At 38.9% G+C, this 19,058-nt stretch overlaps 4 protein-coding genes across 4 annotated transcripts; all 4 read right to left on the bottom strand.

Annotated features, from left to right (window-relative positions):
* Nucleotides 1-6,393: 6,393 nt before the first annotated feature.
* LOC142644058 (uncharacterized) lies at nucleotides 6,394-9,000 on the bottom strand. The gene is made up of 3 exons (XM_075818744.1): nucleotides 8,737-9,000; nucleotides 7,509-8,331; nucleotides 6,394-6,953 (listed from the first exon to the last, which is right to left on the bottom strand). Exons 1-3 carry the CDS (start codon nucleotides 8,998-9,000, stop codon nucleotides 6,394-6,396), a joined length of 1,647 nt encoding a protein of 548 aa, XP_075674859.1.
* A 54-nt stretch (nucleotides 9,001-9,054) lies between these two features.
* On the bottom strand, nucleotides 9,055-10,300 carry LOC142644057 (uncharacterized). The gene is made up of 2 exons (XM_075818742.1): nucleotides 9,836-10,300; nucleotides 9,055-9,084 (listed from the first exon to the last, which is right to left on the bottom strand). The coding sequence occupies exons 1-2, from the start codon at nucleotides 10,298-10,300 to the stop codon at nucleotides 9,055-9,057; spliced, it is 495 nt and encodes a 164-aa protein (XP_075674857.1).
* Nucleotides 10,301-10,781: 481 nt separating this feature from the next.
* LOC142644056 (uncharacterized) lies at nucleotides 10,782-11,345 on the bottom strand. Its single transcript, XM_075818741.1, has one exon. The coding sequence runs from the start codon at nucleotides 11,343-11,345 to the stop codon at nucleotides 10,782-10,784; it is 564 nt and encodes a 187-aa protein (XP_075674856.1).
* A 2,714-nt stretch (nucleotides 11,346-14,059) lies between these two features.
* LOC142643794 (uncharacterized) lies at nucleotides 14,060-17,841 on the bottom strand. Its single transcript, XM_075818509.1, has 3 exons — nucleotides 17,721-17,841; nucleotides 14,579-14,717; nucleotides 14,060-14,465 (listed from the first exon to the last, which is right to left on the bottom strand). Exons 2-3 carry the CDS (start codon nucleotides 14,684-14,686, stop codon nucleotides 14,256-14,258), a joined length of 318 nt encoding a protein of 105 aa, XP_075674624.1. The 5' UTR covers nucleotides 14,687-14,717; nucleotides 17,721-17,841; the 3' UTR covers nucleotides 14,060-14,255.
* Nucleotides 17,842-19,058: the final 1,217 nt, after the last annotated feature.

The following is a 19,058-nucleotide window of genomic DNA, read 5'->3' as shown; positions in this document are numbered from 1 at the left end:
AGTGCTAGCATATAGAACATGATCACTATATAAAAAGTATGATAAATTACAAATTACACCCTTAAAGTTTGGGGGTGTTTGGACTTTACACCCTGAAATTGCAAAATTTGGAATTTGTCTCTTGAAGTTTGAGGATGTTTGGAATCTAGATTATGAAACTTCAAAGTGTAAAATTCAAACACTCCCAAACTTTAGAAGTATAATTTGCAATTTACCCTCAAAAGTAATTGCATACATAGTTTAAGTTGTCTTGGCCCTAATTTTTAGTTAGGGATCATTCTTATTCATGTTGGAACCACAGGTCACCAAGTGTTTTAAAGTTTTTTTTTTTTTAATCTAAAATTGAGAAATAATGCATTTCAGAATGCGGCTAGATAGCAATGAGCCAATGAGACCAATGAAATTCGGTCAATAAAAGAAGAAATTGACCAAAAAATAATAACAAATACAGGCTATACATTCAACAAATTTTATTAACTTAATATTTGTAAAACCTGAATTTGTTTTATTTTGGTCGTCAGAACATGTCTTTATAGCTCTCTTCATAATGCATTCTTTGTAAGGACAAAAAAATTGTGACATTTGTATAGATCAATGATGCAATCTCACTGAGACCACATTTGAAGAATTGATATCCATGCTCATAACCTTTGACATTGAGGTCTAATCCCATAAGCATTTTATCTTCGAAGTACTATTACTTTTTCTTTTTCTTTTTATAAAAAAAAATACCACACTTATCTTTTATATAGCCTATTTTATACATGATTTTGAAACCCGAACCATTTAACGAACTATAAAAGAGAAATGTTCAAAGTTTTAGAGGTTGGACTAAGATTTAACCAAGTTGGATCGTGATGACATCATAATTAATTAATATTTAACTAAAATATTAATAAATGAAGAATTTATAATAAATAAATGAGCTGTGGGAGAGAGGAATCTGAGGAGCAAAGGTACGAGGCATTAGGATATTTCGAAGAGATAGTTGGGCCTCACTCTAGATTAGGCCCAGTCCAAACAAGGCAGCCAAATGCCAAAAACAGAATAAAGTGTTCAGTCCGAGGATTCCGATGAGCGAGCTTCCCTCGAGGAACCGGAGTCCCAATCCAAAACCAACATGATAGGTGATTGAGGAAGAGAGTAGAGATGTGCAGATAGGATAAGAAGGAAGCTTTCTGATAAAACACCCATCACCTCCACATTAAATGCACTATACCAACTCAGCCTACCATATTTAATGGCAGAATGACCCTTGAACAGTGTTTTTATAGCTTGCAACCTGCTCTACCACCACCAACAAGGCATTGATGTGACAAGTATCCAATAAAAGATCTATAGCAGTCCAGGTGGAGGGCTGGGATGAGGCCCCAGCTACTATAAAAAAAAAGGAAGCTCCATTAGGAAGAGGGATAGAAAATTGAAAAGGAGGAGATAAAGTGTAATCAGAAGCTTTGTAACCAAGAATTGAATATTATATGAATTGGTGATCCTCAGAGGAAGAGTTAATACATAAATCTTTGTCTTTCTTACTGTTAATCTCTCGTAGATACGATGACTTAAGCATAGGATCTCTTTTTAAATTACATAACAAAATAATTAAGGCTTGAAAAGGTTGACCTTGACAACATACCTCTAAAAATTAATTGTACTGAGCCATCATACAATAACTATTCTTCTAACTTGGGTTGGGCAACTAATTTCCACCCCTTACATGAGCAATATGGATTAAAAATATATATATATCTAAGCAAAATTAAATATTCTCAAGCATATTTTTACAACTTATATAAGAAAGTTTATAAAAATAATTGTAAGGACCAAAAATCACGCCCTAGTCTAAAAGCCCAAGAATGAATCCAATAATTTCAGGCCCAAAACAATGAATTTATAGAGAAGGAATAAAACAACAAAGGACAGTTGTGTCCTGAGGGTCTCTCAAATAAAAAGAAGCAGTTAATACTCGTCCTATAACTTTTCCCGAGGAAAAACTCACTCCCTTCATGTACCAATATCTTCTTTCTTTTATCACCAAACCGTCCCCCCCTCCTGGCTTCCTTCCTTCTTATTTATACTCCTAGTTTTTGTCATCTCAACCCTTCATCTCTCACCTAACTCCTTTCTTTTGTTGACACTTGTATGTTTGATTGTAGAAGGCAGTGGAAAAGAGTTGCTTAGCTGTGATGTGCACTGTTCAGGTCACCTCCACATCAATGCAACTGATAAAGCTGGTGCTCCTTATTTAATAAGGAAGAGAAACTAGGTACAGCGTATTCAATGCGGAGGTCACAGCTACTTGCCCTTGAACTCGATATTTTCCCTTTCTCAGCCATATATCACCAATTTACCCTCTGTACATTCCCCTACATCCATGCCTTTACATTCTCCGGTCCTCGGGTCTTCGGGCCCTCACAATAGCCCCTTAAAACTTATGCTTTTAATTCAGTACTAACAGCTAAGTTTTAATTTTGCGAAATAACTTCCCACATGCTACTTGCTTTCCCACATGCTAACGTCTTTTCACTTCCTATAAAATGTTCCTAACGCTTCAGAATCCACAATTGATCACTTATGGTGTCAGGCGACTCCCTGTCTCCCCACGTTCTACGGCTCGATCAAATTTGTACGGTCCAGATTTCCCTCCAAGTTATGAGCGGGAAAGTTACCACGCATTTTTACCTCTATATAAACAAGACTTGGGGCTGGCTGAAGCTCATTTTGGGCATTTTGAAGGAAAGGAACCTCTCGAGGAGCAGTTTAGCTTTCGTTCAGAGGTGTGTTAGTTTTCTCGTTGATTCTTTTTTGTTGTTTTTATTTTTACTTTATTCTTTTCATAAGATTTAATGGGTAGATACGCTAAGCTTGTAAATACCGATGAGGTGAGGGCAAATTTTAAGGCCCAATATAGAATTCTTGACGATATTGACATTCAACATTGTGAGGAAGGAGAGTGGCTGGTTCAACCTCGGCCTCCCGAGTCGGTGATAATTCCAATGATCACCTTTATTGAAGGTGGGATGGAAATTCCCATGGGTAGGGTAACTCGGGACTTCCTTTTAAACTATAGATTGACCCCGGCCCAATGTTCCCCCAACGTCCTTAGGATTCTAGGGTGTGTAGATGCTATAAATCGTAAAATGGGGACTAACCTGTCCTGGCACGACGTAAATTGGGTTTACAATTGCCAAAAAAGAGAGAAAACCAAGTATTATATGAAGTGTAGAGTTCCAGCTGTTAGGCTAATCTCCTGCTTGCCTGATTCAAGCAAAGGCATGAACGAGGATTTCCTCATTGTCTCGGGGAATTGGTACGACGAATTACACTGCCCTACCCAAGAAGGGGAGCCAGGTAGGGTTCCCAATGACCGAAGCAATACTCAGGATTCTTTATCCTTTTTCCTTTACCTTATGATTCAGTACTTATTACACTTTCGTAACAATATTCATCCTTTGTGGCAGACGAATACCACACCGCTCCAGCCAAACACTTGGTAAACTTTTAAGACTTGAACAGGATCCTCAGGTCGGAAATATTTCTGCACAAGGACAGACAGCTTAGAGCAGCCCACATTATTCTTGGCAACAAACCCTCCACCAAACGTTTTCAGAGCCCAAAAAACGTTATCAGAGCCAAGGATTTACGTTTGGCTCTTATTGATGTAGCGGTACCCGGTTTCCTGCTGCCTAAACCTCCTCCAGAAGGAACCCAAGACGCTCAACTTCCAGTGCCTTTAGCAACTAGACTTCTTTATTCTCAGGAACCCCCCATCATTCCCGAGGACGAGGAAAAGGAGACAACTCCCGAGCCCCATCATCCCGAAGTAACCGAAAAAGACTTCGAAGTCTTCTATCGCGAAGACGCTCCCAGCACTTCCGTACTTTCTTCCTCGGGTAACATGGGTTTTCAAGAAAAAGAACCAGATCTCCTTGCTTTGTTGCAAGCCCATGCTAAGAGTTCCTCCCCAACTGTAGTAGTACCTCCTCATCCAGTCACTCCGGTGGTGACTCGCACCTTGCCTGCCGAGGTCGTAGATAAGAAGAGGAAAAGAGGTCAGGGGAGCAAAAACCCCATTGAGCTAAAGGAAGGAGAGACCACCGACCCACCCACTAAAGAACCTCGGGCGGGAAAAGGACGATCAAAGAAGCCCCCACACATTGGGACTTCTAAAGAGACAAGTGGAGACCAATCTAGGAAGGTTTCAATTTGGCGCTCCATCTTCACTCTAAGCTCAGGCAATCCAATGCTTGATGATGCCAACCTGAGGGACCCGAAGAAGGGTAGCTCAAGTTTAGTGGCAGAGTGCCTAGAGAAAGCACTGTGCTTACCTGAGGATATGGCGAAACTAAGGTCTTTCTGGAAAAGAGAAGTCTTCTTGTCTTTGAAACAAGATTTAGCTAAGGTAATACACCATGACTTTACACAAACATAAACTCATTTTTATTTTTATTATTATTATTATTTTTTTTTTTGTACTCACATTATTACTCTTTTCGTAATCTTTTACTTGGTAGGCCGTCCAAGCCTCTTTTATGGCCGAGGAATGGGTGGATCATTCCCTGGACTTAGCTAGAAAAGTTGAAAATAACCTGGAGGTTGCAATAAAAATGCAAACTGAAGCAGAGCAGAAGCTAAAAGACACACTCTCTCTCAACTATCCGAGGTTGAAAAAGCGCATAAGAATGCAAAGTCCGCCCTCCAGAGCTACGAAAAACAAGCGACTGATGCACTGGAGGCCCAAAAGAAAGCTCAAAATAGACTGGCCCTTACAGTGGTAGAGCTAAAGCAGACATAACAACAACTAAAGGCCAAAGACCACGAAAAAGCTGACGCTGAGCAGGCAGCCTATGATGCCGGGATGAAAAAGACCGCAGAAAGTCTAACTGCCCAACTTCTTGGCGTCGCTCTTGCATTCTACTCAAAGGTGTGGGGCTATGCTCTAGATGCTGCTGGGGTATCTATTGAGTCTGAGCTTCGAGCTCCAGAAAAAGTACTTTACCCCTCTGCACTCCAATTAGCACCTACTTGTCCCGAGCTTCCTGCTGACTCTAACTTCACTCCTCCTGCACCCACAGCCTCCCCAGATCACCAGCCTTCCTCCGTTTTAGCTAAGAGCAAAGGAACAGAAAGAGACACGCTACCAATTGCTGATGTGGTAGCCGTGGAGAATGAAGAGGACGTGGTTGAGGTTGTGCAGTCAAAAAAGAAGAAGAAAGACAGAGACACAGAGAAAAAAGACCCCAAGGAAAAGCAACCGCAGCTTGAACCTTTAGCCCTAAGAACTTAACATTATTATTATTATTTTTTAATAGGCCAATGAAACATGGACTAATGAAGCTACTAATGGCCTTTCTTTTGGTTTTTTATTTTTTCATATACTGTTCTAGTTTCTAATTTTGACAACGACAGAAACAGTCCAATGAAGTTACTCTTTGATATTTATGTTATTGATTATTTACTTGCTTAGTAATTAATCCCAGTGGTTTATCATATTATCCCAATTTACTTACTACATTGTCTTGTAAAATTAAAGCACAAACTGCCAAAACGTTTATCTGGAACTGGACTTAGAAATTGTAAGATATGTAAATCAACTTCCGAAAAATTTTGTCTTCATGTTAATTTTCACTATGCCTGTGGCCCGTGGAGCCAAACAAGACCTAGGTTCAGTTTACACTTAGAAACTTCACCACCGTGTTAATTTTCCTTAAACTTGTGGCCCGAGGAGCTGAACAAGCACTAAGTTCAATTCAACACTTAGGAGATTTTGCTATTATGTTAATTTTCCTTAAACTTGTGGCCCGAGGAGCCGAACATGAACTAAATTCAATTTAACACTTAGGAGGTTTTGCTATTGTGTTAATTTTCCTTAGACTTGTGGCCCAAGGAGCCGAACAAGCACTAAGGTCAGTTTAACATTTAGGAGGTTTTGCTATTGTGTTAATTTCCCTTAGACTTATGGCCCGAGGAGCCGAACAAGCACTAAGATCAGTTTAACACTTAGGAAATTTTGCTATTGTGTTAATTTTCCCTAAACTTGTGGCCCAAAGAGCCGAAAAAGAACTAAGTTCAGTTTAACACTTAGAAACTTTACCACTGTGTTAATTTTCCTTAGACTTGTGGCCTGAGGAGCCGAACAAGCACTAAGTTTAGTTTAACACTTAGAAACTTTACCATCGTGTTAATTTTCCTTAGACTTGTGGCCCGAGGAGCCAAACAAGCACTAAATTCAGTTTAACACTTAGGAGATTTTGCTACTGTGTTAATTTTCCTTAGACTTGTGGCCCGAGAAGTCGAACAAGAACTAAGTTCAGTTTAACACTTAGGAGGTTTTGCTATAACGATAATTATGTCAATAAAGGAACACAAAATAGTAAAATAGGACAAGCTTGCAATTTATACACCAAAAGGAGATCTTATATTTAATAATAATAACGTCGTAGATTGTTTACATTCCAGTTTTTCATCTAAGTCTTCCAAGTAATAAGCTCCAATACCTGCTACAGACGTGATTCTATATGGCCCTTCCAAATTAGGACCCAACTTACTCCACGCAAGATTCTTTGCTGTTACTACTACTTTTCTTAAAACAAGATCTCCTGGCACTAATGGCCTTGGCTTCACCCCCTCGTCATATGTTTGCTTGAGCTTTTGCTGATAATTGGCCATCTTCACGCTGGCTACTTCTCTTCTTTCCTCAACAGTATCAAGGTTATCCAGGAGCATGCGATGATTTCCTTCAATGCTATACTGCTCAGACTTCAAAGTTGGGAATCTTGACTTCAGAGGAATTACTGCTTCCATGCCGTATGTCATTGAGAAAGGCGTCTCACTAGTCGATTTACGGGGAGTAGTACGATAAGTCCATAGTACATGAGGCAATTCTTCTACCCGTCTTCCTTTAGCATCATCTAGCCTCTTCTTCAACCCGGACAAGATGACTTTGTTGGTGGCTTCTACTTAACCATTTCCTTGAGGGTATGCTGGTGTCGAATACCCATTCCTTATTCCCAAATCTCCACAATACCTTCGGAAGGCTTTGCTATCAAACTGAATACCATTATCAGAGATCAGAGTGTGCGGGATTCCAAACCAAGTAACTATATTCTTCCAGATAAATCTCTTTGCATCTACATCTCTGATCTTAGCTAAAGGCTCGGCCTCCACCCATTTAGTGAAATAATCTGTGTTGACGAGGAGCCATCTTCAATTACCACTCGCCCAAGGAAAAGGTCCGACGATGTCTAAGCCCCACCAAGCAAATGGCCATGGGTTGGATAATGGATTTCAGACTCCTCCTAGTTGATGAATATTTAGTGCAAACCTTTGACACTGATCACATTTCTTTGCGTAATCTTGTGAAGTTTTATGCATGTTTGGCCACCAATACCCTTGCGTTAGAGTCCGATGAGCCAAAAACCTTCCTCTAGTATGGCTCCCACATATGCCTTCATGTAACTCCTCTAATATGGGCTCTATTGCTTCAAGATGAACACACAAAAGATACGAACCTGAATAAGAACGTCTATATAACTTATGCTCCTCGGATAGCCAATAACGAGGAGCATTTCTGTGCACCTTTTCTGCCTCAACTTTATCCTCGGGCAGTGTTCCTTGCTTTAAAAAGGTTACAATAGGATCCATCCAACTTGGTCCAACCTGAATACTGTGAATGCCGACTGCTGATATGCTAGCGAGACTGGAGTTCATCATGTCTTGCACCAGGACCACCCATGGGAGTTTCGATCCCAAAGATGTAGCCAACATAGCCAATGAATCGGCATAAGCATTTTGTCCTCTTGGGATGTGCTTCACCACAAAACTCTTAAACCTACTTAAAGCACCTTTCACCCTACTGAGATATCCTTGCATCCTCTCATCCCTAGCCTCAAACTCCCCATTGATTTGCCCCACGACTAATCGGAAAAAACAATACACTTCTACCACCTCTCCCCCCATCTGTTGAACCATTAAAGCTCCTGCCAAAAAAGCCTTATATTCGGCCTCATTGTTAGTGGCTATAAACCCTAACCGTAATGACTTTTCCATAACCAGTCTCTCGAGAGTAATCAATACAATCCCAATTCCTACTCCTTTTCGGTTAGACGCGCCATCTGTATAAACTTCCCAGGGGAGAACATCAACGGATCTAGCAGATGTAACTGCTAATATTACTTCTTCTTTCTTGAAATTACCCTTAGTAAACTCGGTCACAAAATCAGCAAGAACCTGTCCTTTGACGGCTATCCGAGGCAGGTACTTAACATCATATGCTCCAAGCCTTGTTCCCCATTTTGCCACTCGGCCAATGTAGTCTGATTTCCTCATGAGAGCCTATAAAGGCAACTAAGTAAGCACAACTACTGTGTGGGCTTGAAAATAATGTGGAAGCTTCCTCGTAGCATGTACAACAGCTAACATTGCCTTTTCCAAAGGCAAATAACGCATTTCTTTTTCTTGTAAAGATTTACTAACATAATACACAAGCTTTTGAACTCCATTATCATTACGTACAAGTACAAGACTAACAGCCTAATCTGTGATCGCCAGGTAGGCGTACAACACCTCCTCCTTCTCAAGTCTAGATAATATTGGTCGGCTAGCTAAATATTGCTTTAGATCCTCAAAGGCTAGATTGCATTCATTAGTCCATTGAAAATCTTTCCCCTTATGTAAGAGTTGATAAAAAGGTCGACACATGTCTGCGGACCGAAAGATAAACCTATTTAATGCTACTACCATACCAGTCAATCTCTGCACCTCCTTGGGGTTCCGAGGTGGATGTAATCTCATGATGGCCTTAATCTGGTCAAGATTAACTTCAATTCCCCAATGTGTTATCATATAACGAAGAAACTTTCCCGAACTTACCCAGAAAGAGCACTTGGAAGCATTTAACCGCAGCTTGTGCTTCCTCAGGACTGAGAATGTCTCTTCCAAGTCCACAAAATGATCCTCCACCTTTTTGCTCTTGACTACCATATCGTCAATATAAGCTTCCATGTTTCGCCTTAGTTGTGATTCAAACATCCTAGTCACCATTCTTTGATAAGTGGATCATGCATTCTTGAGACCAAAAGGCATTACCTGATAATGATAATTGCCATTAGGAGCAAAAAAAGTTGTTTTTTCCTGATCCGCTAAGGATAAAGGTATCTGATGATAACCTTGAAAAGCATCGAGGAAACTCATCCGAGGATGCCCAACAGTAGCATCCACCGGTTGATCAATTCTTGGAATGGGGAAGGGATCCTTTGGGCACACCTTGTTCAGATCAGTGAAATCTACACACACTCTCCACTTCCCATTCTTCTTTTTAACCACTACCGTGTTAGCAAGCCATTCAGGGTAAAATATTTCTTTAATAGCCCTAGCTTGCTTCAACTTATTTACCTCTTCCCTTACGGCCTCAGCATGATCCTGAGACACATGCCGAGGAGGCTGTTTACGGGGCACGGCCTTAGGACTGACATTCAATTGATGACAAATAAACTCAGGGTCTACCGCCGGGACATCATACGTCATCCAAGCAAAACATCAATATTAGCCTCTAGAAACTTAACCATCTCTATTTTTTCCGACATAGGTAATTGGGATCCCACCTAAAAATACTTTTCCTTATCCCCCCTTATGAATACCCTTTCGAGCTCTTCAGCCGAATCTCCCCCAAGGTCGGAACCCTAGCCCAGGGTAGGGTTCTTTAATTGCTATAGAATTTTCTGATTTGTCCCCGTCTCTAGATTCTCAATTGTTCTAATGATCATGAACACCAACATTGCCTGGCTACTGACTGACTACCAAGTAACACTCCTACCCATCCACGAGTGGGGTATCTAACCTTCACATGCAAAGTTAACAAAACTTCACTCATAGCATGAAGCCATGGCCTAGTCAAGATAGCCGTGTAGGACGAGTAGGCCTTTACAACTATAAAGTTAACCTGTACTTTTTCATCCTCCACCTGCACGGGCAACCTAATCATTCCCTGAGGAATCACTGGCTTCCCATTGAAGCCTACTAAAGGTGAGTCATACTTTTCAAGGTCTTCAACTTTCAAATTTAAACCATTAAACAAATCAGGATACATAATTTTTTCTCCACTTCCGTCATCAACTAATACTCGTTTCACATCATATCCCCCAATCCGGATAATGACTACCAAAGCATCATCATGTGGTTGGCACGTTCCCTTCTTATCCTTCTCAGAGAAACCCAAGACGAGGATTGCCGACAACTTCATCCTCTTAGCAATTTGGTTACCTCTATTCATGGCTTCATCCCTAAGACCACCCCATACAGACATAACCCTGGAAGATGTCTCGAGCTCCCCCCCCCCCCAGCTTCACCAAAATGACGTTAATGGTTCCCAATGCTGGTCGGGGCGTATTACCACGATGTGAGCCCGCCCCTTGGTGCCCCAACTGTCCTTCCGGCCGAGATAAGAAATGATCAAGCTTCCCCACCCTGGCCAACTGGTTCAAATGATCACACAATGTCGTACATTCCTCCGTTGTATGCCCCTTGTCTTGATGGTAATGACAATGAAGACTTTGGTTTCTTAAGGATGCATCTCCACTCATTTTGTTAGGCCATCTAAAATAAGGCTGATTCCATATCTTCTCCAGTATTTGATATACTGGTTCCTTAAACAATGAGTTAACCAAAGGAGTCCCTAATGGCAATGAATGCCCTGGGAAATCTCGTCGAGGACGATTGCCTTGATACCCCCCACCCCGAGGATCCCTTCTCTCTGGTAACATTTTTGCCTTACCTTTGCCTTGAATCTAATCCTCCTCAACTCGTTTATACTTATCTATGCGATCCGTAAGTTGGCGCATATTTAAAGCAGCTTTCATTATCAATGATTTTCTTAGACCGTGCTCGGTGGGGAGCCCCACCTTAAAAGTCTTTACAGCCACATCCTCAACATCACCATCAATCTCATTATAGGTTTCCCAGTACCTGTCTAAATAAGTTTTTAGTGTCTCTCCTTCTCTCATTGCCATGGATAACAACGCATCTAAAGGCTTAGGGACCCTACTGCACATTATGAACCGAGCCCCAAACGCTCTTGTAAGCTCCTCAAAAGACCCTACGAATCCTTCCCCCAAAGCATCAAACCAACGCATAGCTACTGGCCCAAGGCTGGAAGGAAAAACCCTACACATCAAAGCTTCGTTATTTGAATGAACTGCCATTTTCTGGTTAAAATGGCTAACGTGCTCCACGGGGTCGGTCCTTCCATTATAAATGGTAAAAGTAGGCTGAGAGAAACGATGAGGGAGCTTTGCCTTATTTATCCTTCTTGCAAAAGGTGATTTAGCAATTTGCCTCAAGGCCTTACTCATAGCGTCATTTCCCGTGCCTTGATATGACCATCCAACAGCTCGTTTGCTCCCCCCACTCTTAACTTTGTCGAAATAAGAAAAAGCAGGATGAGATTTGCCAAGGGGGGATTTGTTCCCACCATAACCTTCCCTACCCTTTCCTCCCCCCGAGCTATCACTAGACGACTAGGAGGGACTCCTTCTATTACTTCTCCTTCGTTTCAACCTTCTACGCAAATAATCTATCTCTGCTTGCATTTGCTGCATCTCTTCCTCATGAGAAACGCGATTCTCGCTGTATGTATGACTTCTTCTGGCTTAATCACTGTGATACGACTCCTCTACCATACTTGGGGTGCGCACTCTATCATTTCTCCGTTGCATGGTTAAAGACTGATTCTCCCCCTACGAACCAACTAATTCTCCCCCTGCGAACCAACTGATTCTTCTCTATCCTGACTTACGCTCGCCATTTACCTCCAAAACACAACGTCACACTTTTTTGTTCTCACAGACAGCGCCAATTGTAAGAACCAAAAATCACGCCCTGGTCTAAAAGCCCAAGAATGAATCCAATAATTTCAGGCCCAAAACAATGAATTTATAGAGAAGGAACAAAACAACAAAGGACAGTTGTGTCCTAAGGATCTCTCAAATAAAAAGAAGCAATTAATACTCGTCCTATAACTTTTCATGAGGAAAAACTCATTCCCTTCATGTACCAGTATCTTCTTTCTTTTATCACTGAACCGTCTCCCCCTCCTGGCTTCCTTCCTTCTTATTTATACTCCTAGTTTTTGTCATCTCAACTCTTCATCTCTCACCTAACTCCTTTCTTTTGTTGACACTTGTATGTTTGATTGAAGAAGACGGTAGAAAAGAGTTGCTTAACTGTGATGTGCACTGTTCAGGTCACCTCCACATCAATGCAACTGATAAAGCTAACGCTCCTTATTTAATGCGAAAGAGAAACTAGGTACAGTGTATTCAATGCGGAGTTCACAGCTACCTGCCCTTGAACCCGATATTTTCACTTTCTTAGCCATATATCACCAATTTACCCTCTGTACATTCCCCTACATCCATGCCTTTACATCCTCGGGTCCTCAGGCCCTCACAATAATAAAGCATAAGAAAACAATAAAGTTATAGTTAATTATTTAAGTATAAAACTATGAATATATTTGAAGGATTTTAATTATAATTATTTCAATGTATATTCCCTCTTTTGAGATGTCTAATTAAAATAAATGATATAATAAATATTATTAATATTGATTATAATATAAATATATAGTAATGAAAGTTTAAATTATTCTTATGGCATTCTTTTAAATATAGCTCAAATAAATTAGTTTGCTCACAAGAAGCATAAATAACCAGCCTTAGCGTAGTGGTTAGGGGGTTAATTAAAAATTTCTCTACTAGGTTCTAGATGTGGTGCAAGCAAATTGTTTATTTTTCATTACTTAAAAACCAAGCTTTGACCGTGGTTGAACAGTGACCAGTTCTGTCAAATTGTTCGGTCTAATCAAGGTTCAAGAGGTTCATTGATTATTTAATAATTACGATTTTTTTAGAAAGTTAAAAAAAAAAAAAAAAAAAAAAAAAAAAAAAAAGAACCGTGAAAAACTAGATCTCAATCTAGTTCTCGATTAACCCGGTCGAATAACCCGATTCAGTCCGAATTTCAAAACAATAATTTTGTCACCCCCAACTCTTCATTGGCAAAATATTGCCTTATTTGGGAGTGACACAAAACCTCACCCTTAAAGTTTTAAAAAACCTTTTACCAATTAGAGTACGAGGCATTCCATATAAAGCACAAGACCTTCTCCCACCTGGCGATGTGGGTCTTTATCAAGATTTAGTTCTCTTTCAACTAACCCCACTTAAGAGGTCTTTTGGGTACCCACAGTATTGACAACAACTACTTAAAATAGGAGTATGAGTAATAAAAACATTTTCGTGAAATTTTGGGTGTAAATAGAAAGGTCAAAAACTTCAAAATTTGGCCAAAGCAATAACTTCATTCTCGTTCAGATGAGTCATTAAACACAATAGCAGTTAATTATGTTCAAACTCCTAAATTCTAATAGGAAGAGATATCTCAATTGGCAAACACAATTAACTTTTTTGTCTTCTGCATGGGTAATCAAACATAAATAATGGGCATTTATCATTTCCAAATCCATGTAAATAAAAATACCAATATTTGGATTGTCCACGGTTCAGTCCAGGTTAGGTTTGGTTTTTCTTATAAGCAAAAGGAAAGAAACCGAGACTCGACTCATCAGAAATCAGAATCAAACTCTAAAGTCCCCGAACCCGCCTTCGACCATTATATATAGTCACCGAATTGGATCGGTTCTTGTTGGTCAGTCTGGGTGGGTCGATTTGTCGAATCCCTTGGACAGCCCTAACCTAAACTTCAAAATAGATAAAAATCTTTTCCCAAAAGCCTAACTACCTTGATAGTCGATAGATACGTTCTGCTCTATGAAAACTTATGGCATGTTTGGTACATGTGTATAAACACATGTTTTCAATTTTTAAACAACATTCCACGTATTTCCACAGATTTTTTCACCCACACATATTTTCAAAAAAACTTAAAATTGTTGTTTAAACACACGTACCAAACGGGCCCTTAGACATTCCAGTGTCTATGGGCTCTCCCAAAAACTAGAGTTCATAGAGAATTTATAGCTAAACAATTAAAGAATAGAGTTTCATTTCGGAAAGCAATGAAAAGGGCTGTTGAATTAATTTGAGAAACTTTCTAGTTATGAATCTGGAATAGAACCAATGGGCAACACTGGATCAACATTAATGCCACTTCTGCCTCCCTGACTTGATTACTTCTCAAAATTAAATCCTAGTCAATTTAGTGAGATTCCTCACTTCTTGATGATGCTTGAAATTGACTTCTTATTTATTCTTTTCCTCTTTAACTAAATGGATAGGATTCATGTCGGGAGAGAAGGACGAAGGATTCTTTAGAGTCACATAAGCCTTCTTGTAATCTGGTCTTGCAATCAAGCGCCCCCCTCTCATCTTTTTCTTTCCTCGCATATTTAGTGTCCGTACCTTTTCAACTTCGCAACCATATACTGATTCCAGAATCCTCTTGATCTCAGGCTGTTGACAAATAGCATAACAAAATCAGGTTAGACAAGTAACATGGACAACTGAGAATAACTAGAGACTGAATTTGAGCAATGGAAGAGACAGTAGCCTTCCATCTAAAGTACCTTTGATGCAGAAGGTATGGTTTTGATTAAAACATCTCTGATGTTGTTAGAAGAAGGCCGCATGAGAAACTCAATAGGGAGTTTTGGGAAATGAACAACTTTCTCCATCTTTTTTCTTTATTAATCTGTCGCTTACTCTCTGCAGATAACACGATTTCTTTTGTTAGATGATGGTGTGCTAGAAAAATTCCACCTATAACAATTACAAAAACAAAGTTCTATTGACTATCAAGTAAAGATGGTATGACTCATTACTATTAACAGAGGCAATGGAGTAATTTGGAATATCTCATCCTATGTATTTGGGATTTATGTGTGCTCAAATCAATTCTACTTTTGGGATAATTTTAGAAGTTCCAAGTGGTTCTCCATAAATGCAACTAGGGCTAAACAAACTCCACTCTGATGATGAAGAATAGGGTCACAAATTTTATATGGTAAAGAAAATTAATAAATTATACCCACCAAATAGTTGATTAAATCAGGAAGGGGGAGAAATTTTAGCTATAACTTGGCAGCAGAATGGCTAACAGGCTAAGTTTGTATTGGACCTTGAAATATTTAATACCTAATTCTTCAACATGGATTTAGAGTTCATAAATATTTCTAGAAAAGCTGACCTCCTTTCAACAGGCTATAGAAGGTCTCACTTAAGAAAAAAGTATCCATGATTTTAGAATTTGTTTTTATCTTAGGGTTTTATTGAATAATCAGAGATAATATTTTAAAAGAGAGGCCAGACAAAGAATTCACTACAATCAACTAAAGTTCAAAGGACCCCAAGTTGAACGATTCTGCATTTTTTTTTAAACTCAAGATACATATAAGGTCCAGTAGATAATATGTAAACTAAAAGAGATAGATATTTTTTCTTTTATAAATGACATTTATCATTCAATAGAAGAAGTGAAGTACAGTATACACAGAGGCTTGGAAACAAACAGAAAAAACCACAAGCAGCTTAGTGCTCCAGAAACATTTTGAACAGCTGGATTAGCTCCCTTTTTTTTTAATTGGTATGTAATACATGTACCAAGTAAGTCTTGAACCCATGACCGCACCTTCCACCTAGCACTTGCAAGGGGAGGAGGTGCCAGTTGAGCTAGAGCTCTATGGCCACACATAGTAAGTAGCTCATTTTTTTTTTTTTGGATAACATTAGGAACCTTTCTAAGGAGTAGCCTTTGGACTTGCCTTTAGCCAGTAAAACCTACAGACAACTAACCCCACCCACCAAATTCAGTTGTCGGGTAGTCCAAGGGATATTCACCCCTGACAGGCTAAGTAGATAAGCTCATGCCCAGGGGCAACACAAAGTAAGTAGCTCTTAGAGCAGAGCAAGTAAATTTATAGCAACAAATCAGAAACTAATGACCCAAAAGCTACTGGGAAATTAGTCACATCTAACAGATTTTTCTGTTGCTATTAGAATCAGAAATTTTGTTCGAAATGGACCTCCTTCTATAGCCAATAATTGTGATAGAACAAAGCTTCCTAGGCTTTAAGACTACTTCCATGAATTCTGGAGTTCCTTTCTATTTAGACATGATAGATGTGAGCTGACCAAGCCACCTTAACAAGGACTATAGTAAAGGACTTCACCTTTCCAATTCTTAATGGACCAACCACTCTGTCAGCATTCCAAGAGATGGACACTTCCTGCTATCTCACAAAAAATCAGGATCCTACAAAGATTTTCTTGAAAAGCTACAATCATAGCAGAGATGATTTCTACTTTCAGTGGCAGCTCCATAATAGCTAAAAATGGTAACAACCAACTCTGCCAAAAGCATATATTTCCAATACCCAAAGTAAGTTTTGTTTTTAAGAAATTAGTAAGTTACACATACACCCAATGAATTTTGAACCCACCACCTTGGCATCCATCCCATAATTGAGGGATGAAGAAGTATCATTTGAGCTAGAGGTCAATGGCCAATCCCAAAGTAAGTTATTGCCTTATTGGAGATTATGTTCCAAATTTAACAAATTTGCAGAGAGCATTCTATAAAGTTGTCCACTTATCTAAAATTGTTAAAACTTTAAAGGGGATGGGGAAAGAGGCAAAGAGCAGCATGTAAAAACAAAATCTGTACACACTAAAATCTCTTCTGCACTAAACTAAGAAAATGTAAATAATATTTAAGATCATTCTACTGCATGACAAACCCAGCTCACAAAAAGACTTGTAGTATACATACTGCAATAGGCATGCATAAAATCAAACACCCCTAACAAATACAATTCTTCCTACCTTGTCATCAAATCTTCACTTCCACATTTTAATTTTACTTACAATGGTCATTCTTATCTGGTATTCAACAAACAAACACACACAAGACAGAGGATGTCAACAATGTGTTCACAAAAGCCTCACAGATTTTGTATGAAAGCTCATCGACCCATTAACCATTGGGGCAAAACTTTCCAAAAAAGCTAAACTCCATTCATAACTTTTAACTAAATGAACTTTCAATGTTCAAAGGTTGCAATGATTCTAACTACACAAAAACTCAAAGTAACACCACATGTCAAAGAGCCCCATAAGCCACAACATTTTCTAGGTACAGATTTTTCACGCAGACCATTTTCAAAATATTGCAAAACATAGATCTTGCAAGGCACTCTTTGGTTGTCAGGAATAATAAATAATCTGTCATGTTTCAGTTTTCTCTATTCACAATTTTCTCCCTGTTTTCCTAGGAACCAAACAGAATACACAAAGGAGAAATTTTAAAAATGAAATGATCATAGACAAATTTAGCCCTTTTTTTCTGAAATTTCAATATAATCAGATCAGTACAGTGAATCCCAAATTCAGAAAAGAACAGAACAAACCAAATTTTCAATGAATCAATTATACGTTTCTGTTTGGTTCAGAGAAAACGAGGGAAAAAGAAATGAAACCAGAGTTTTAAAAAAAGCCATCAAGCTCCTATCAAAATAACTCACTTGTTTCAATCAAGATTTTTTTTTTTTTTTTTTTTTTTGAGGAAAAACAAAGCATCAAACAAAATGATGAGACTATTTCAAATTTTTTTTTTTTTTGGGTTTTGTTTATAATTTTCTTTGTAACCAAACACTAAATAGTGGGTGAAGCAATTTCATCAGAACTAAGATAGCTAAGAGGGACCAGAGATACCTGATCACTGCAGCAGAGAGAGAGAGAGAGAGTAGCAGAGACTAGTGTAGGGTTTTAGAGAGGGTTTTAGAAAAAAGCTGGCTGAGTCAAAGTTGTCAAAGTAAGGAGTGGAAAATGGAGAAGTTATTTGGTATTTTACTGGATGTAAGAGTTAGAGCGGGGTGTGTGACATACTTTTGTGACATAAAATAAAAGGAACAAAAACTTGGGAAAATTTTGATGACAGAGAAAGTTATTAATTTTTCATCTGCTATGTTTTGGAAGTTTTTTTTTTTTTTTTTTTGAGAAACATGTTTTGGAAGAACTTAAAAGAAAAGAAAAGAAAAGTGAAAGAATAAAAAATTTGTCTCTTTTCTTTGTTGGTATAATAAAAAATAAAAATAAAAAGGGAAGAGAAGATATAATGAATTGAGCAAATTTTACTACTATTATTAAAATAAAAAAATAAAAAAAAAGTGTCTAGCGAAGTGTGATTTCTTTTACATTCTATCTTTATAGTTTAGTAAGCCACACTGGGTTTGGTGGGATTTAGGTTTGGTCATAGATAAGCTGGGTACATAATTATCCAACCACCCATTTATGACTCATATAAATATAAATTAAATAATCATTCCACTTTGTGTGATTAGACAGTAGAATTGCTTGATTTGGTCGAGGAATAGGAATGGAAATTACACTATGAAGATCGGGTACCAATTGTTGCTTGATTTGGAGAGGAGGGATAGAGCCTCAAGCTCAAATACAAACCCCCCCCCCCCAAAATCTTTTTGGAATCGTATTTGGAAACTGGGTGTCCCAAACAAGGTTAAAATTTTCCTATGGCATGCATGTTTTGAAGCTTTATCAACGAAAACAAATTCATAGAGGAGGAAGGTTTTGGATAATCCTCTATGTAGCCTTTGTTCTAGCTCTTTGAAAGATACCTACCATGCACTATGGGGTTGTGTGGATCTTCTACCTATTTGAGAACTAATCATCGGCTGAATTAAAAAAGACTACCCTCAAATTAATTCTATCTCTGATATAGTATCACTGGTGGGTTAGCAACCTAGACAGCTTAAGACTTTTGTTATGGTTGCTTGGTTGGTGTTGTATAGAAGAAATAAGATCCACTGCAATGAGCCCAACTCGCCACCCCAAAAAAGATTGGAATTAGCATTTGTGGTGGGCCTTTTTGTGTTTTGAGCTTGATTTTTCCTGGTGTACCACGACCTGTAATTCTGAGGTAGGAGCGTTGGGACTAGCCTAATTGAAACACACCTTAGGTCAGCTTATCTGCAAGTTAAGCTATCCAAATGTAGACGCGCCTTGGCTAGAGCCTTGAATGTACAACATGCT

This window comes from Castanea sativa, chromosome 7 (assembly GCF_040712315.1).
Source record: "Castanea sativa cultivar Marrone di Chiusa Pesio chromosome 7, ASM4071231v1".
Taxonomy (NCBI): domain Eukaryota; kingdom Viridiplantae; phylum Streptophyta; class Magnoliopsida; order Fagales; family Fagaceae; genus Castanea; species Castanea sativa.
The sequence above is the reverse complement of the archived record's forward strand: the minus strand, read 5'-3'. Positions and strand labels throughout refer to the sequence as shown.